General features: G+C 39.8%; 1 protein-coding gene across 1 annotated transcript in view; it reads right to left on the bottom strand.

The window, feature by feature from the left end:
• LOC112692228 (homeotic protein distal-less) overlaps positions 1-19,872 on the bottom strand; it is a 201,637-nt gene that overhangs the window by 16,551 nt on the left and 165,214 nt on the right. The window contains exons 6-7 of the mRNA XM_025566841.1: positions 5,639-5,831; positions 1,213-1,564 (exon numbers count right to left, since the gene is read on the bottom strand). Of these exons, the coding sequence (XP_025422626.1) occupies positions 1,213-1,564; positions 5,639-5,831 (545 nt within the window). The remainder of the gene's footprint in view (positions 1-1,212; positions 1,565-5,638; positions 5,832-19,872) is intronic.

Here is a 19,872-nt window from a genome sequence, read left to right as displayed (position 1 = left end):
AGAAACCACGGACTACTACTGCTGCTGTTGCTGCTGCTGCGTCGAACAGTAAAACGAAATAATAATTGGCCATTTACACAATTTTACTACACCTACCGCAGTGTGCGATTGGTCATCGAATTATTATGTGCTGATAACACGATTTCCGGTTGCGGTTTTTCGAGTGTTACGTTATTGTACGCCTAGATGTTTTGTGCTGTTGGTTATTTTTTATGAATTTTCAGACCGATTGGAATCGATGTTTGTCCGTTTTCTAGTAAACCGTGTAACAAACAATTACCGCGACGGGTTTTGAAATCATCATCCCGAATCACACGAATATAATTTGGCGGAAAACGAAACGCTCTGTTCAACTGGTACGCGTTATTTTATGGGTCGAAAGGAACAACTACGTGCTTGGTCATACCAAGCAGGACAACGTTCCGTTTAGTCACACGAGATTCTCGATACCGAACACTATCGCGGTAACGAACGACGTTGAAATACGATGTCGTCAAACTTTTTCAAGTTTACGCGTCTTGCACCAGGGTCATGATGTCGGAGAACATAAAAACGTCGATCGACCAAATAGTGTGTGGTCGTCGTTGAACGGATGGGTTTGTGTCGTCGTACGGCCAACGTTAGTCCAGTCAAAACCAGGGGCGTATTTACACTTACTTCTAGGGGCGGGTGACTCGACTTTTTTCTTTAATTCAGGCTCAAAATTTACAAGTAAAATTTTTTGCTAATATTTATATCAGGTGAGTCCTTAATATTTGTGGTTTTTTTTTTTTAATCTAATGTTATATCTACTTAGAATCGACTTTTGTGTAGTTCTTTTTCAACACCTGTCTGCGTGATGAAAGATGCGCTTGTGTTTTATTTGATTTTTCACTAAGTACGGACCCGACAAAAATCCTAATTCAGTATTCACAGCTACGCGTGATTTGATTTCGTTACGAAATGATCCACATTAATAAAAATTTGAAATGTGTATCTTACATATAATCGATTGCTTAAATACGGATTCGGGGGAGGCGGTCGCCCCTTTACTCCCTCCTTCCACCGTAGAATACGCCCCTGGTCAAAACCGACATGTTTAGCCTACGAAAACCGTTCGAAACGGTAACTTCAATGTTCGTGAACGCGTTTCGAACGTTACCGACTGACACGTTTCGGACGTTGGTCGGTGCGCGCGCGCGTACGGTATAATTGTAATATTAGAGCACTCACGATAGAAGGCCCTGGTTCGGGCCGTCGGCCTGGTACCAGCTGTACTGCGGCATGTAACCGGCGGTCGGATGATGCGAGTGGTGATGTGGATTGCCGGCCAATGCCAGGTTCGGCGGCTTCATGTCCCACGCGACGACGGGCGGCGAACCGGAAACGCCGGACGAAGAGTGGTGTACCGGCGGCACGGGCGACATGTCGCACGACACCGGCGTCGAACTGGGCGTCGGGCTGTTCCCTACGTGCTGGCCCATGCCACCCGGGCCCACGTGGCCTCCGCCTCCGCCGCCGCCGCCGCCGCCGCCGATGTATCCTCCGGTCGGGCTCGGCTGACTGCCGGACGACGAACCGTTACCTGCCGACAAAAATTTGCAATGTCTCATTTACGATTGTTATAATAATAATAATAATAATAATAAAAATGAACTCGATCGAAATGCGGAGTCGCCATCGCGTAATATTATAACGCTGTGCGCCGACAAATCGGTAGACATAAGCGAGTGGAACCGTATCGTTGTAAAACTGATATCGAACAGAAGAAACGTTAACAAAGTGTTGGAATTTTTTCGGGAGTATAGAGAAATATTGCGTGAGTGGTTTTCGACAGACTCGGTCGTTTGTACTCACGAAATCCAGTCGGTTTTATTTATTTTATTTTATTTTTTTTTTTTTATCGAATTAATAACCAAAAAAAAATATATATATTTATACTGTTTTAACGTGAACATGTCGGGAATTGACGCGTTTCTTAAATGTTCGCGTGTGGGCTGAGAATGTAGACGAGTGTAACGTACGAATCGTGTAACCTATATACACGTGTACACGTAGTGGTTATTATAAAACGAAATACTTTGTAATACTCTCGGTCGATTACATTGCACACGCGACTGGAACGTACGAATCCGACAGATCTTTACGGTTTTTTTTATCCGTGATCGTGTAGCTGAGTGGTGTACGCGCGGAAAATGTCCAAGTCTTCTGCGACGGCCATCGCAGTCTGCCGCAATTTATCGCGGAACGACGATTGGCTACGATTGGGTGTTGTACAGCAGGATGACGATCCTAATGCGCAGCGATTGATTTCTCTTTTCAACGGCGGAAGAGAATAAACGTGAACAGTTTATGTAAAAAAAATGGTGTACTTCTTGTAAGTTTAACGATGACAAACTCGTCACCGGAGATAGTCACGATATCGATGTCGATTTCCGAGACGATGATTGTAAGTTACTTCAGCGCACAAACCACTCGTAATACCTAAAAACTACAACTCGTGTCAACACCCCGTAATATGCTGAGTTACGAAGCGAGGGACGAGAGCGGTGAATTTCTGGGACGCTAATTTTTTGTTGGAGTAGTGCATGGTTTTAACATAGGTCTTAAGAACAAGGTTGGTTAGTTTTGATAACGGGAGGGCAATGAACATTGATTAAAATTATGATTGGGCAATCTAACTGTTTGATTTCAAAAACACGCGACTCGTTTTATACGGGTATTAAAACATTTTGAAGTTGATTAAAAAATATCGTTGAAATGTTTGTTTTTACCACGGAGTTATGATGCGCTTTGAGTTTGTTGCCGTTCGATGTAAAATAACAGAAAACAGACGCACAACGCACGCGCAGTTTCCCGCAAAACTGTGGACTAAATACACAATAAACCACAAACGTCGGGTTATTACGTTATTCAATAACAATGATAAAATTCGTCCTACTCGTATTATATCGTAATTTTCTGGTATATTACACGAACATGTACGGCGGCGGCGGCGGCACTCCCGCGCACGAAATAGCAATTTGTTCGGATCGCATTATCGATCTGAAAACTTATTACGTACTGCGGACGCATTCACCGATTTCACGACGTACGGGGACTGCATTGTTCGCGTACACGTGATGTACCGATGTATAACGTTGATACTATTATTGTTATTAAACATTGTACACACGTCGTTTTAAATGTAAACAAACATCGGTCTGAAAACGCGTTCATTGTGTACAATACGCGTTATTGTACGACGGAACTCTGTCATCTTCCGAACGACGGACGGATACGCTGCCCAAAACGTCCCGACGTACAAAATAGAAACCTTGGAAGAATTCGGCGCACGAATGACGTTCATGCGAGTTAAACTATTGTTGCGATTCGATTTCAAACAATTATTTCGTTTAGTAATTTTCGTCGTAAAACGTTTAAAAGCTTTCTGTTGAGATTTTAAAACAAACAACTATCGCCTGCGATTCTCGAAGATTTAGTACACTAGTACTGTTATAGTACTATTGGCCCGGATCGAAAACGAAATTTGTCCGCTTGAGCAGCAGCGAAAGTCTGTATTATCCGATCGTCATATACGAACAACTCGCGCGTACGCGTACAAGAAGACGCGCACTTTACACATTACATGCGTACAGGTAGTACGCAATAATAATAATAATATCTTACGAGACGCGGTCACGAGATATACGTGAAAAACGGCGACGGCGGCGAAAAACGAACGGATACGAGTTTGAAGTGACGGATAAGTATACAGTTGCAGTGTTGCAGGCGTAGACGACGAGCGAATAACTATTATTATCGAAATTCGTACGGTGGACCTGGTCGACCGCGTGGTTTTGAATTCGCCTTAAAAGGTATGTTATTGTACCGAATTGAAATAAACTGTTTATGCGAGAATCGGAACGGAATGCAAATCACGGCAATAAACGCGCAGGCACAGACAGATTCGGTAGGATCGCGATATTTCGTTGTCGTGATCAAGGACTATAAGAATTACGGTGATTTTGTCATCCGTCTTGACTCGTACGATCTGGTCCACAAACACCGTAAACATTACAAAGCGAACGTTTCGGCTCCGTCCGCACGTCAATTACTATTATGTCATTTATGCCGGCGGACACACACGGATCCGGTAACGGTTTAAGAGGGATGTGCATCGGAAGTCTCTTCTGGTCGCCGTCGTTACGTCGAGTTATTACAATGTGTAATACACGTCGTATTTAATGTATTTATCTTTATATCTTATATTGTTCGAGATATATTCGGCTGAAGTGGTGAACGTGCGCGGTGTAGGGGTACTAACTGCACGCGTTCGAAACAAAAATGAATGAAATGACTTAAAAGAATAAAAAAAAAAAAAAAAGTTTTGTCAGAGAATTACACAGGCAGTAGAAACGGTAGACATCCCCACGCACATACTACACACTCGGTCGGCGCGTAGAACGACGTATAGTCAGTGAACCGAAACAGTTGCAATCTCCCACGGTCACTTGACAGACCCATCCTGTTCCACAGCTATTGTTTTCGTATATATATAAACACGTATAGTAGAAACACACACACATACGTATGTCGGGCGGTACACAACAACGTAATTCTTCGCACTAGTGTGTACCCGGCACAACGTATTCATTATACACGCAACATACACACACACACACACACACATAATATACGCATAATATACATCATTTGTATACTCCGCAGTAGTTTTTTTTTTTTTTATTTATTCTTTTTTATTATTATTTTTTATTTTTTACGTGGTATATAAATTTCCGAACGAAATATTCGAAACGATTTACGTATTAACGCGTATCATTATGAATGCAAACATTAAAAAAACAAGCGCATTTCCGTGTACGTGTAAAGTCGGTCGCGGCGTTAAAACCTAGGTATTTCTCTGCACGCCTACCAAAATGATTCTTTTACCATAGTTCGAGTTACCTCGTGGAAGCTAGCCCAAAACAGATGTACACTTTTTCGTACTTCTCCTTCTCGGACTTTAAACGACCACAACCCTCTTGTTATGATAGATAACGTTGTATGATGTAAATCGGTATTTTCAAATATTTTTAGTATTTTTTTTTTTTTTTTTTTTTTTTTTTAAATAAATTGGCCATACTGATATTATTTATACGTACGGAATGCAAAAAAAAAGTAAAGCCCGTGCGCTGCAATAAAAATATAATACAGAATTCGTTGATATCTCCATAGGTCTAGAATCGCGAAACGATCACATGGATCGTAGAATAGGAGTTTGCGGTCGATCAGAGTTGAAATTCGTCCGAGTGCAAGACTGACGGGAGACGGTCACGTATTTGGCCAAATAGGTATATCCGAAGACGTTAGAAGGCGATCGTGAAAACTTAAAGTAAAGATAGGCGATTGAAATAATTTTCGGCGAACAGCATTGGTGTTCCCAACGTGTATCCGAACAGGTTACGTTGAATCGTTTATATACATTTGCATTTCCGTTGTTTCTGCACCAAATCATATTGTATTTGCGCACGTACTCGTCTCATTTGTAGAGCGCATGTACATGTATATATAAATATATTATAATAATGACGTTACAACAATAAAAATAATAATAATAAAAATAATGATAATAATAAAACAATCGTAATAACAGCACACGAACAAAAAGTACACTCACCGCCCAGAAGGCCGCCAGACGGCGGAGGACTGTTCGGTATGCTAGGCGTGTTGGCCCCACCGGGGCCTCCCAACATGTGGCCAGGGCCGCCGCCGTTGTTGCTGCTGTTGTTGGACGGCGTCGACACTTGTTGTTGCGCAGCTTTCATCATTTTTTTATATTTACTCCTCCGGTTTTGAAACCATATTTTTACCTGGAACACGCGTATAATAACAATTAGGTGGTATTTTTTATGTTTATTACAATAATGTATTTTTTTTATACGCATTGTGTGACGCAAATGCACACACACACACACACATATATGTATATATATGTATATTCGTACAGTTTTTAAAAGGCGCTTTTTCTGTTCGTCGACGGAACACCGAGCGAGAACGATGAACTCAAAAAGTTGCGATCACGACTTTGCGCAATACGGGCGCGTAAACGTTTCGCGGTGCTGATAAACGTTGTTTTTGGGGGAAAATAAAACATTTACACGCGCTTGCGCTTGTTTCACGCATTGTGTACGACCGATGCGAACAACGCAACGTTAGGGACAACTGCTGCGTACAGGATTCTAAACGGCGAGAATAATATCGTTGCAGTACTCGTGACATAACCGTAGTTATGTGGTTGGTACACGTCGGTAACCGAGCCGCCGTTCAACGGTCGCGCGAGAGGAACACGCATATCATTTGAATAAATTAAACGCTTACGCCGCAGTGCTGTTCCTCCGGTCGCTAATTATGTTTCGCGTCCGAATCGCGTAACTTCGTGTCCGCACGTGTGAATCTATCAACGTGTATTGTAAACGCCGTCGTCGTCGTCGCCAACGCGAGCGCTCGACCAGTGGATTTCACGATTCCGGTACATCGTAATCGTATCACACGTCGGTCGATTAAGAGCACATTTTGTGCGTTCGTCCACAACGTTTTCGTGCGATATTTGTCACAGTTAAAAACAACCAGCCGACATTAGTGTAGTCTCGTGGCATTTGCTTCCATTAACGTACATTCACCGCACTATGTTCAACGCGTGCGCGTGCATGTAACAACGCGAGAATACATTTTAAGTCATGCAAATTAATTCGTATACGCTTTTTCTATGCCGACAGATGTTTTAATTGGTTTCTCCCGCGCCTATACATAATATAAAACGTATAAGTAGTACACGCCGTACATCGTTTGTGCGCTCACGAGAGATCGTGGTTCGTACTGCATTTTAAATGTATACGAGGTGTTAAAAATAAGAAAAGAAAAACGATACCGATTTTTGTGTAGCCAGCATACGTGTACTGTATAGTGCTGCGCGTACGAGATGCATATGTACACGTGTACACCTAAGTACTTACAAATTATAGTAGACGTGTAAAACGTCGCCGGAAGACATTTAAATAATGTATAATTCAAATAGTAAAACATGCGTTGTAAATTGTACGACCAAAATTATTGACGTTATGTGGGGCGCGAAACCATAGCGGTAGGACATCTCGGATGTAACGAGTTCTGTTACGGTGATGTTTTTATTTTTTGATCTCGTGTAACAGCTCGATCTTTGAACGACACAATATGCCTACTTATGTCGTTTATACTGGTAGGGGGGAACATACATTGCTCCCATCGACCTTTTACATTATTGTTGCAGCTGGTTTCAGTGCTTCTGCACCAACCGTCATACATATTTGTATATATTATTATTTAAATTATTAACCTGTACGACCTTGCCATTAAATTTAATATAACTAATTTTTTTTTTTTTTTTTAATTCATTAATAATTCGAATAGTTAGGAAAAGTCTAATAGCTGTAGCGAGATGAACATTATAAATCGGTCGCGTTAGGATTCCACGTCGTCACAGTTCGTAGTACATCTATAGTCCGACAAACCACGTGTTTTCGATAAATTTCGTTATACGCGACGGGTACGGTAATACCGAGCAGTAAACACACGATGAGGTCATGGAAATGATGGTAAAAATAATAATAAAAATGTTTTACGATGTATTATCATGTCGAGCGGACGACGTCGATCAAGAAACGACAAATGGCGAGCGCGCGCGATGCGTGTCCACATAATTTATATAAAAACAACATTATAATACATACGAGTGCCTGCAAATATTTAACGCGTACATTCTATTGTGTACACCTTATATTACGCCGAGTGATTTCATCATACAATTTATTCTATGGATCGCGCACAGACCTTAGATGTATAGGGATTGACGTTTCCGATTTTAGTGTACATTTATATTATATTTATTCCTATACACACGACTTGCGCGTGTATGGTTCGGACGACATTTAACGCATAAAAAATGTACGCAAACGTTATCGAAACATGCAATTCTACGCATTAAATTTATTGCCACCGAATTCCGAAATAAATGAAATAAAAAACGTTCACGAGTCCACGCGACACAATATTTGTTTTTGGCTTTTTATCGTATTGTTAGAATTTGTAATAATTATGCTGCGATTATATCGTCGCACGCCGCGACCGGTCGACTGACGAGCGCAGAATCGTCCGCGTTTGGCACTCGGTGGACGCGAAATGAACCGGATTTTTCGGACCAGTAGACACGGCGGCGGCCATCGGTTATCACTAGGAACGGCTACGATTATCATGACACGGGAATTATTACCATTTTTAACCCGAATATCTCTTGATCCCCCGCCATGTCCGATTAAGCGATTACTTATTTTCCAAAAAAGGTGTTGTAGGCAGTAGTTCTTAAACTATTACTGTACAAGTGCATAGGGTACTACGCGTTCTTTTAATCGTTTTGTGAACTTTTTCGTTGCACGCGAATACGCAATACACCACGCCTTTCGGCAACACATGCATTGATTTCGGTTTTGTACAGTACAACCGGATCCTTATCAATCGCGAACCGGTAACAATAATAAAAAACCTCCCCGGACGAACACTTGCAGTTGGCACAAGTCATCGACATTTAGACGCGTGCCGCGACGTATTCGACCGGCTATGACGGCGGCGGCGGCGGCAGACGGCAGACAAAGGAACTTTGGTTGACAAATAATGTACGCTTTGGAAATTAATAAATCGGGCGGCGACGGGTTCTTTCGCTTTTCTTTTACCAGCGGCACATTCTACCGCCGCGCGCAAACCGCATTTCTGCAGCCGACCAGTGACGTGCATGCACGTGCATACAGCGGGATAACGATGGCGACCATAATATCGTCGAGTACGTGCAGCCACGTGAATATATATATATATATATACGTTTACGGTTCGGGTCCGCCGTTCACGGCCGCGCGATATCATAAAAGCTCGCCGTCGCGCGTTACCGAAAACGTTCGACGACACCTGAAAAACGTTCCGAACGAGCACGTCGTTCGTCCGTCGACTCGAAACCGCCGCGAGCCGGTTCCGCCGGGTCATCGTTTCCCGTGCGTTTCCGTCCCCGGCCGCCTTACACGAGCGCGCGGTATACACGTTCGACCCGCACGCACATGCACTGCCGCCGTGTACTGCACAGCTCCGCGCGCGCGTATACATATACTATATATAGGTACGTCGTGTACGCGCGTATGTGGCGTGTGTATAAAAATACTGCGATAGAGGAGCGTATAAAGAATAATGTTTTTTTTTCCTTACTTCCCCTCCCCCCCCTCCATTTAATTTTTTATTTTTTCTTCATCTCCGCAGAAACCGAATAACAGCGTCACCGGCATCAGCGGCGATACGAGCCGGTCACCACCACGGTCCGCTCTTTATGTCGGGCCGGCCGCGCAATGCCAAGAATTCTTGGACTCGATGTTTTCTGGGGCCGGCTGAATCGGTCGCCGCCGCCGCCGCCGCCGCAAACATCAGAGACGTGTAACGACGGCGGTTGCTGCTGCGGTGCGGTACGTTTTCGCTGCGTACGACGGACGGAAGGAAGAAACGGGGGGGGGGGGGGGGGGAAAAAAGTAGAAAAAAAAAAAAGAACCGTCGCGCGAATTCTTTTCGTATTATTTCACGTGCTTCCCCTCTTCGTATGTAATGCGCACACGTACGACGGGCTGCGAGAGACGATATCCGAGAGACACTTGTAAAAATAATAGACTGACGGGGACTGGCGTGTGTGTGTCCCAGCTCGGAGGTACTACGTACGTATCACGAGCCGAGCCGAGTTGATGCGATCCAGTCGGAACGCGCGTCGGGTTCTTTATTTTTTATTCGTTTATAATTGTTATTGTTTTTCGCCGTATACGTGTTCGCAATCGCGCCCGTGAACGTTCATACCGCTGAGCCAGTTGTTACCGACGAGTTGGCCTCAACAGTTGCCCTCCGCGTCGTACCACCGTATACCCACGCGTGGCACTCGCAAGCTCGCGCGATACGTCCTTACGGGTCGTGACCGACTGCTGATCCAAGCTCGATGCGAGGCGCACAATATCACTGTTGGAATTAAACGTGCGTTTTTAGACCACGCGGTATCGTGCGGTCGACGCGTTTGTGTTACCGCAGTAATCGCGTGTGACGACAACGTAACGCGATTTTGGTTTACTTTTTTTTTTTTTTTACGTAGGTCGCGACCGCGCCAAAATCACCTAGTTCGCCGAGTGAACCGACTTTAGGGATAGGTTCTGCGCGGCATCTGGCGTTTAAAAATCAACGTCTATCACACCTAAATGTAGGCATGCGCCGTTTACGCACACGTATTACACACGCGAAAATATAATTCAAGTCGATTCGTAATTTCGTGTTGCTCGTGTATTACACGGTACGTACGTACCAAACGAGATAAACGTAATAACGTGCGGCCTTATGATTGAGTGGTATAAAAATGGAAACGATACGGAGAACCGAGTACATGGTACGCGTATGGAATTCACTAGGATTGCGTGTTACGGTTCCCCAAAGCTTATCCAAATTAGTATTTTGATCATTGGATTGTACACGGCGATGTTGTTGTACCTACAGCACGTGATTTTGCTTCGTGATACGTGACGTCGACGTATAGAAAGTGAAAAAAACTTCACATATTATCTGGGCAAAGATTGCAGCATCGCGGTTATTGTGACTCGTTTGAAACGTTTGCCGACCACGATGTCGGTGAAACAGACTTGTAATAGCTGTACTGATGTCGAGGGACTTTGAAAATCCCAACAGCCCAACGGACGGAAGAAAATTTACGATCAGAACAATGAAAATTTAAACTGAAACCTAATTCACTATAAGGTCGTAGGACCATAAAATCATAATTTATAAAAACCGAAAACAGAATACTGTAGTTTACATAAATCTTTCAAACCTTTTTTCCTCGCGTATCATTATCGTACCAAAGAAAAAAAAAAAAGGATAAGACTCCGCGGCAGACTGCCAGACTTAATCGACGTCGTTCTCGATTAAACAAAAGTACCTATATAACGCGCGCGTATGATGTACGTGTGTATGTACATTCGGTATATATTTTTTTATTAATAAATTACACATGTTATTTCAATAGGAATATTTATAGCCGGTTAATAAATCAGCCTCTAGTGTTGTATGGCGGAGAGGACACGAAAAAATAATAATAATGTAATAGAGTAAACTCATAATATATCGACGTATATGTATAAACGAGCGCGCGCGCGCACACACACACACACATACATATACAGGTATATTGGCGCAATGATTCTAATCTGTCAGTAAGTACTAATCAATGTCAAATAACTTTTGATATACGAGTAGCCACCGCCGCCGCCACAGACAATATTGCAGCTCACTCACTCGCCCTTCCTGCCTGCAACGACTGAATGTAGAACGTGACAGAGAGGGAATAGAGGAAAAAATGCATACATCATACATCGACGGACACGAATCAACCCTCACCGTGACTGGTTCTCGACGATTTTTTCCGATTTTTATTACTGTTATTTATATGTTTACTACTCGTGTCACTTTTTTTATTTTGTTCCAGAAACCCTCGACGCATCTTAAGGCTATATTATATGGAGAACAAAAGTCCAACCCTCTGCGCAGTGCTCGAGTCTGGCAGACGGAGAAGAGTTATTATACGGATCGCGCCGGCACACTGCAATCAAATCCTCGCTCGGAAAATATTCCGTTTCTGTTTTGTGACGGTTTTTTTTTTTTTTTTAATTTTAATTTTTTTATTGTATTTTATATACCTGATGTAGTCCGATAAACAAACTCACAGGTTATCCGCCACATTCGATTGCATTACGCGTATAAATTACAATAATATAATAAACTGCGAAAACGCGATACGGTACGATCGATTTTGCTGTTTGTTGAACGTACCGAAAACGAGTAAATCAGTAAAGATATACAACGGTCATCGTAAAACCGAAGTCACGAAGGAGCAAAGTACGAGGCGGTGGTGTGTGTGTACATTTTTGTAGATCATAGTACATACGAATTGCGAAATAATCAAAATTAACAATCGAACCGCAACCACTACCACGTGTACGGTATTTACGTGTGATCTTATATGCACATACAATCCACACAACGATATTGCCGTTGTACGCGCAACTTTTACGAGCCTCGATACACACGCACACCTTATTGTACACGCGGCGGAATACGTATACATACACGAGTGCGCTCACATACACAAGCACTCGCACACACACACACGTCCGTGAGGCGGAACTATGGTACGCCTACCATGGTCATCTGCGATGTACAATGTTTTGTAATGTATTTTTATGCGCGCACACACACACACATATATATATATATATACATACGAATAACAATAAAACTTCTACGTGTGCTTGTTCCAGCAGTGAAATCACTTAACCAGAAACTTTTACTTCATTATGCACATTTTTTTTTTCATCTTCCTACCTACTGCTGTAAAGCGTGTGTCACGACCACAAAAATACACATTTATATTTATTTATATTATTATATAAAATATTATTCCGACATCAAACGAAACCGGACATTACTATTGTGCCGAAGAAAACTGTTCAGACGATACAATTAGAATACTGCATGTGAGTGTGTGTCCGCGCGCGTTTGTACACGCTTGCAACACAAAGTCTAAATGATATGAATAAAATTGGATAAACTGTACAAATATAAATATTTTTATTATTTTTGTACTATTTACGTACGTTTTTTAACAGGATACACCTGTCGTGATGGAGTAAAAGGTGGAGGCCATCGAATCGTATATTATTTATGTCTATATACATATACGAGTAAATATATATATTATATTATGTTATATACATTTTGGCTTCCGGCTTTTATTTTACGGGACGACTCAGCCGATTTCGTGTCCTTATTAACATATTTTATTCATTAAATAATATTATTATTCTTCAAGGTATAAATATGAATATTTATAAAAACTAAGAAGGCATTCTCGACGTCGCTGCCGCCACCGCCGCAAACCTATTTTTTTTCACTTCCATCTTAATGTAGAAGAGACGCGACGCCACAGCAGAATCTTATTCTCATAGAACACTAGAAATTATAAAAAAAAAAAAAAAAAAACTATCCTAGTTTCATCTGCTTTAAATCGTATTTTAGGTATTAAACGATCTACCGTCCGGGTTAAGCCGTTTTTGCGATCATACATAAAAATTCGACTGTATACACGTAAACAAAAGCGCGGCATCATGATGGATACTGTACACAACAATATATATACCTGCGTGTATGCGCGTGTGCGTGCGTGTGTATTTGTGTGTGTATGTGTGTGTGTGTGTGTGGGAACAATGGTAATCACGATAACGACACGCACGGGACCCTCCCTACGAGAGAGAGGAAGTCGTTTTAGACTGATGGAGAAGGTACGAGGCAGCAGCAAAATAAAAAAATAAAATAAAACACAGTATTTTGTCGGGCGGGCGCGCGCACACAAGGACGACTGTTTTTCCATCAAATCCTTGATGAAAAAACTTTTTGAAAAACAGCGTAGGTACGCCGCGAATATTATTACTATCGTGCTTCTAACATCAGTGTCTGTTATATAGTAAACAAACCTAATGATATCAATGAAAATATCATAATTCGTTCATAGAGAGCTTCGATGTAAAATCGAATTTGTTAATACGATGTAAAAACGCAATATTTTCGTAAAACAATCGAACTAATCGACGAGACGTCGGTGTTAAATAATGATAATACAAAAAAAAAAAAAAAAATGTTAAACCATTTTTAAACGAATACCATAAGCCTTATAACGCCCTAGGTGAAATTTTCGTAAAAATACAACAGACTTTCAACCCATTCCTGTATACAACGCGCTAGATGAACCACCACTTTTTAGAAGTATAGACTACCATTAAAAAATATATATATTTTATATATTTTAATGTACGTATTTTTTTACTTTTTTATTTATTTTTTTTTTTTTATACATGTAGAAGAATATACGTGATTTCCAAAGCGAACATTGCAGCGACGGCGTACATGAGTTGTACACGCGCTGCTATACACTATGTAGGTATACTATGTAATGACGTCTCTCTTTTGCACGTGGCGCAGTTCTGCAGTATTTAGCAAGGCCGATTGACGGGACGAGGTGAAACGTTATTTTTTCACTACATAGATGTACCTACGTACGTACGTGTGTGTGTGTGTGTGTGTGTGTGTACCTACTAATGATACAACACAAAGTTTCGAAACGAAAAATAAAACGAAATTAATCATTCTTTTCACATTAGTCAATTCGACAGTGAATCGTGTAATAATAAATTGTAAATATATACGACGACAATATGATTATTAGGTCTTGTTCGCCGACAGTATCTCTTACTGCATATTCTAACTAATATTACTGCATTACAACGACACCGGTTATGCCTATACAACTTCAACGACCGCACTGTATGCAAGATTACGCGCGGTCCCTGATTGTGTTTGTAAGGATGAAAATAATTGTGTTAGCGCGTACTATATCGTGCAGAGAAGGGGTTATCATACGAGAAGGATGAGTCCTCATTGCACACAGATAAAACGTAATACGTAAATATTATATAATACAATACCGTACGGCAGAATGACCCCTTTTCGAGTTTGTGGGTTCGTAAAATATAAATCGTAAGCAGGTCCGAAATATTGAAATAGTAAATAAACGAGGTTCTTAAAAGAAAAGAGGTTTTTTCATTTACAAGTTATTATTAATTTTTTTTTTTTATATACAACAATAATATTGGGTAAATACAATTTATCAAATAATTTAAAAGAAAAAATCAAATTAATTTTATAATTTTTATAATTTATGATTTAAATAAAGTTATGTCAAAGGTCTTTTCGAGGTCCAGATTTGTACCACGATACTCACCAGATGTTATAAACGTGACGGCAACAAAAGTTTTAAAATAACCAACTAGACAAAACAAGAGTATATTACGTGTATAACAAGGTTTTCATTTGCGTTCAAGTTGCTCGTTATTATCACGGTTCTTTGTTTTTTATATGTCGGACCTCACGAAAAAATAGTCCAATCAGTAAAATATTATTTAATAATAAATATACGATGTAGGCCGAATATACCCAACTATTATTTTTGAAAATTTTATTTTTCATTTTATTTGATAATAGTTTTAAATTTACTATAATTCAAACCGAATTATTTTAGTTTTGTTTCTCGTTGTCTGGTTAATATAATATTTACAAGTAGCCATCCGATAAATGTCGTACACTCAGTCGTACACTGCAACTCCGGTTGTTAATTTTATCGTGTTTTTATCAGTGCATTGATCACCCGCGCATAAATATATTCCGGCGGTATACGAATAATATAATAATAGTCTTGTAAACAGAGGTTCGTTTTCCCATGCCCACGCCTATCTCAAAGTACGTATACATACGAATAATACACGTCGAAAATTATTATCATAGCGGTGAGGAAAATAATAGCATTCAGTGTTTCAATATTGTTGTTGACGTAAACAATTTACATGAAATACATATTATATATTTTGGAGATTAAAAATTAACGATGCTCTTATTCGCGTATATTTAATATAAATACATATAATAATCTGTATGCATTTATACATATACATTCCAATACATTTTTTAGAATTACACAATATTTGCGTTAACAATAAACAGACGCGTAATATTATATTTACACTATATAAGTCCATGTAGTGTAATTATGTGCATTTAATATGTATGCTTACAATATATTACATACATTATGTTTAATATACATAGAGCTGTGTAACTAGGTTATTTTTTTAACTTTCAAAGCCAAATCAATGATAATAAAAAAAAAAAAAAACAGATTTAATGAGAAAATTCTCGAGATTAAATTATAATTCTTCGTGGACACGATCCGTACGCAAAAAACTGAAGTTAATATCGTGTACATACGCACATGAATACGATTGAGCGTACCAAAAGTTGTTTATTATTTTTTTTTCTGCCCATAATATTTACCTGGTGCAATCGCGGTGCCTATATAATTAATCGGTAGGCGAAAATAATATTATTACTCACGTATCATATTATAATGTATACGTAATTTCCAAACGTTTTTAGATTACGCAAGTCAGACCGGACGATAAAAACAAATTTTCTAAGTAAAGAATAAAATGCAAAACACACCCCCCACACGTGACCCAATTTTGGAGATACATAGTTGTCATTACACACACACACGTCGGACGAATAGGTCTAAGACGGATGTTTCTGTTTCCACACACTCACGCACACACACATACATATACACATAGAAACAAGCTCACGTAAAAATATAAGTTAATATGTTTATGGTTAAGCAATGAGTATACCGTACACATATTTATCGAACACGAACTATTTATTTTATAGTATTGTCGAATAACATCTGTTTCACCAGTGAAAAAATTTCGAAGGTTTATTATTATTATGATTATTATTATTATTATTATTATTAGTTATATTGTATCTATGTGTGTATGTACCTATGTGTGTACTAATAATAATGTATACACTAAAATATACGTCGCTTTGTTCGGTCTACGGGTAGAACGTTCTCGCGGAACAATGGAAATCCACACGAACGCGCGTTAGTTCTCGTTCGACATGATTTTTTATCCGTTACAAACGTCATGCATAATATTATAAAAATTTATATGTACACAATCGTATACGCACGAAAGCATACATACACGTACTTGTGCTTGTGTTTAACGTAAAAAATATAAATATTTTATTTTTAATTTATTATCCGCTTGTTATAATTGTTTATTTAATTTTTTTTTTTTACCCGGTAAATTTACACTGATCACACAGTCGTCCGAAAACAGATTTGCGCGCGCTGATATTATGCAGCTTATGGTATAGATTATATATAGCATAGGTATACCCTACGAAAGCTCCTTCCGTCCCGCTCGTCCCTCGATGACCATCCGATTTAAATATTGTAACCGTCTATACGTGCGCACGATATATCGTAATACCTACTTGAAGTATGCGTGTTGAACGGTAAATATTTCAACGCGTACACCCATTGTAAAAAAATTAATTCGTTTCTCGCCGTCCTTTATCATCGTAATGATATCGTCGCGACTAATTGCCGGCTTCACCGGTTTTCAGTTACGCTTATTGGCGCGCACAGCGCGGTGCGAAGGTATCGGATAACGTTTGAGGGCGCCCCCCGCGGTCCGTGGATCCTTCGTCCTAATCTAATTATCGGTGATTCGCCGCGCACAATGTTTTTCTGTCCGATCGTTACCCTAATTCTATCCTGTGTAATATTCCTTCGTTCGCAAAAACCCTGCGTACCAGGTGATAAGTATTTTATGACGACAGAGTTCACCGAAAAAAAATACAAAAAAAAAATCGACATTTATTCGACATGAACCCCGCGCAAATAATTTTAGATTACACTATTTCTGCGAAATCACATTACAACTGTGAACTTTTCCGTATTCTACATGTATGTATAAATGTTTATGAACAAACCACTATCGTATGAAATTCTATCATCCGGTAAATATTCGATCGGAATGCATAATATATCGTAATGCCGAGTATAAAACGCGTTAATCGCCTCGATGTGTATACGTAAGTATGTACTGTTAACGAGAGTATTAAGCTATAGATCGACCTTCACCACTATGATATAGGTATATTCTACTAATATCGCAGGCAACGGACGTGATGTAATGTATAACTTTTTTTTTCTCCTTCAGGAGTTGCTCCGTTATAACATACGTGCACTTATTTAACAGTCGACCGTATACACCGCGTCGTCAAAACGGCTCCGTTAATCACGCACAGACTTACGCTCATGGATCGCCGTGCAATCTGTAGTCTTGTAAAGTTTTTCAGTACATTTATTTCACAAGTATTCAACTGTGTGATTTTTGATTTTGATTTGAAACGCATGTGCCCGCTGGTGTTAAACGCATCCGATATTATGACGCTCAACTAAAAATCAAATGTAATTAACGCGCACGCATTGTTCTGTTTGATTACGAATTAATTACCGATTTCGTTTATGGTTTAAGCCCGACGTAGGATAGTGTGTAAAATAAATATTCCTACGACGTAATGGTATAAATTATCATCCCTTATATCGTGTTCTTGTCACGGTTTTTGAATTTTAATGTTTAAATTGGTGATAAATGTCTCAATTGATTTTTCCAAAAATAAGTATTTATATCCGTACATCTGAAAACCTTATATCATCATCCTTTACAAGACTGCTGGTTCTGCGCGTGGCCATAGATTCAACGCGCACGCATAAACGACGAATTCTGAGTGATCTCTCATTATACGATTATAAAGAGCACATAAATTATACGCATCAAACGACGGTACGACGCGCACGCGTACAGTAATGAAATGTACGTACATACGAGATTCAAATAAGTTTTAATACAACACGGGTTTGTTTCCTGCGATACACGAGTGGTGTTCGAACCGGTCGATTTATATGCAATAAATTGCAGTTGAGTGTATATTATAATATACAGTGTGCATATCTATATTATAACGGTACAGTAATGCGGCTCACCGCACGATACACAACACAATAGTCGGACGACATAATACTATTTTTTACAACTATACACATCGTATTGTAATGTAGGTACGTGCTGCGCAGCAGTTGTACTACTGATATACTGAAGGGGTCTTGTGGGTGTGTCCGGGCGCGCGCACAGGGTAGAGCGAAAACGGAGACGATTCTGAAATTCGATAACCGAAACCTAGTTGTTTCCCTAAAATAAGTCCCGATCGTACATTACATATATACACGTAGGTATAAAAGCTACGCCATTATCGCACGAGCCGGGCACATGCAATAAGGGAAATGACGTATTCGTAATTTATAACGTTTTTCCGTTGAAATTCGACCGAGTTTTGGCTTAGTACAGGGCTAAGAAATAAATAAATAATATTATTATTTAACGAATATCATATATTACCTTAGTAAAAGTAGTTCGGGTTGCAAATATAATTTCGATTCGAATTCGGCCAAACACAACAACAACGAAAATAATAATAAATAAACGTGAGTGTGAAATGTTATGGTTTTATTTTTTTAAGTGCCACGGAATAAATCAAGTGAGCACACATCGTCGTGTGACGTAGACAAATATTTATGTATTGAAACGCGACCGCGTAAACTAGCAGATAGATTTTGTTCGCTCGACATGTATGTGCATTAAATGCACGTACGATGCGCCGTAACGTTTTGGATTTCGGGTTAATAATTTCAGACGACTCGTGAAGAAACCAACGGTAGGTACCTATTATGTATAATATTATCAAGTTTAATAAAAACCGATATTCTACACGGTTTACAAAAATTATCACAAATCAAAACGATCGTGAACACGTAACACGATGTACACGATAGCTGGTGTACCTTTTTCGTTATTAAATCAGTGAAATCAATGAAAAAAAAAACCATCGGTTACATAATTTCATTATTGCATTATATGCTGCTCGTGCGTGCGCGTATTTTTTATTTTTTTAATCGGAATGTTTTTTTTTTTATTTAAAAAAATTAGTTAGCGGCGGCGGCGGTGGCGGAGAAACAACTGCGTGTTTCAATACACGCACGCTGCCACGCCGCCGAAGAGGATGGAGGCGTTTCTTTAACGTACTATTACATCCTGCAAATCTGTCGACCGACACAAAAGGTTCAGCAGCAGCGGTTCTCGTTCGTCCGGTGGGCGCACAATGATATAAAAAAAAAAAATAATAAAATACTTAAAATAAAATCATATTTCAGTCAAAGGACTTCCCAGTTATTCGATACATATACACGTTATTATACTATTATATTTAAACAACTCGCACAAAAGCCTCGACAATTCGTAT

This window comes from Sipha flava, unplaced genomic scaffold (genome assembly GCF_003268045.1).
Source record: "Sipha flava isolate LNK unplaced genomic scaffold, YSA_version1 116_pilon_pilon, whole genome shotgun sequence".
In the NCBI taxonomy this organism is placed as follows: domain Eukaryota; kingdom Metazoa; phylum Arthropoda; class Insecta; order Hemiptera; family Aphididae; genus Sipha; species Sipha flava.
Note: the sequence above shows the minus strand (reverse complement) of the source record. Positions and strands in the feature narration are given on the sequence as shown.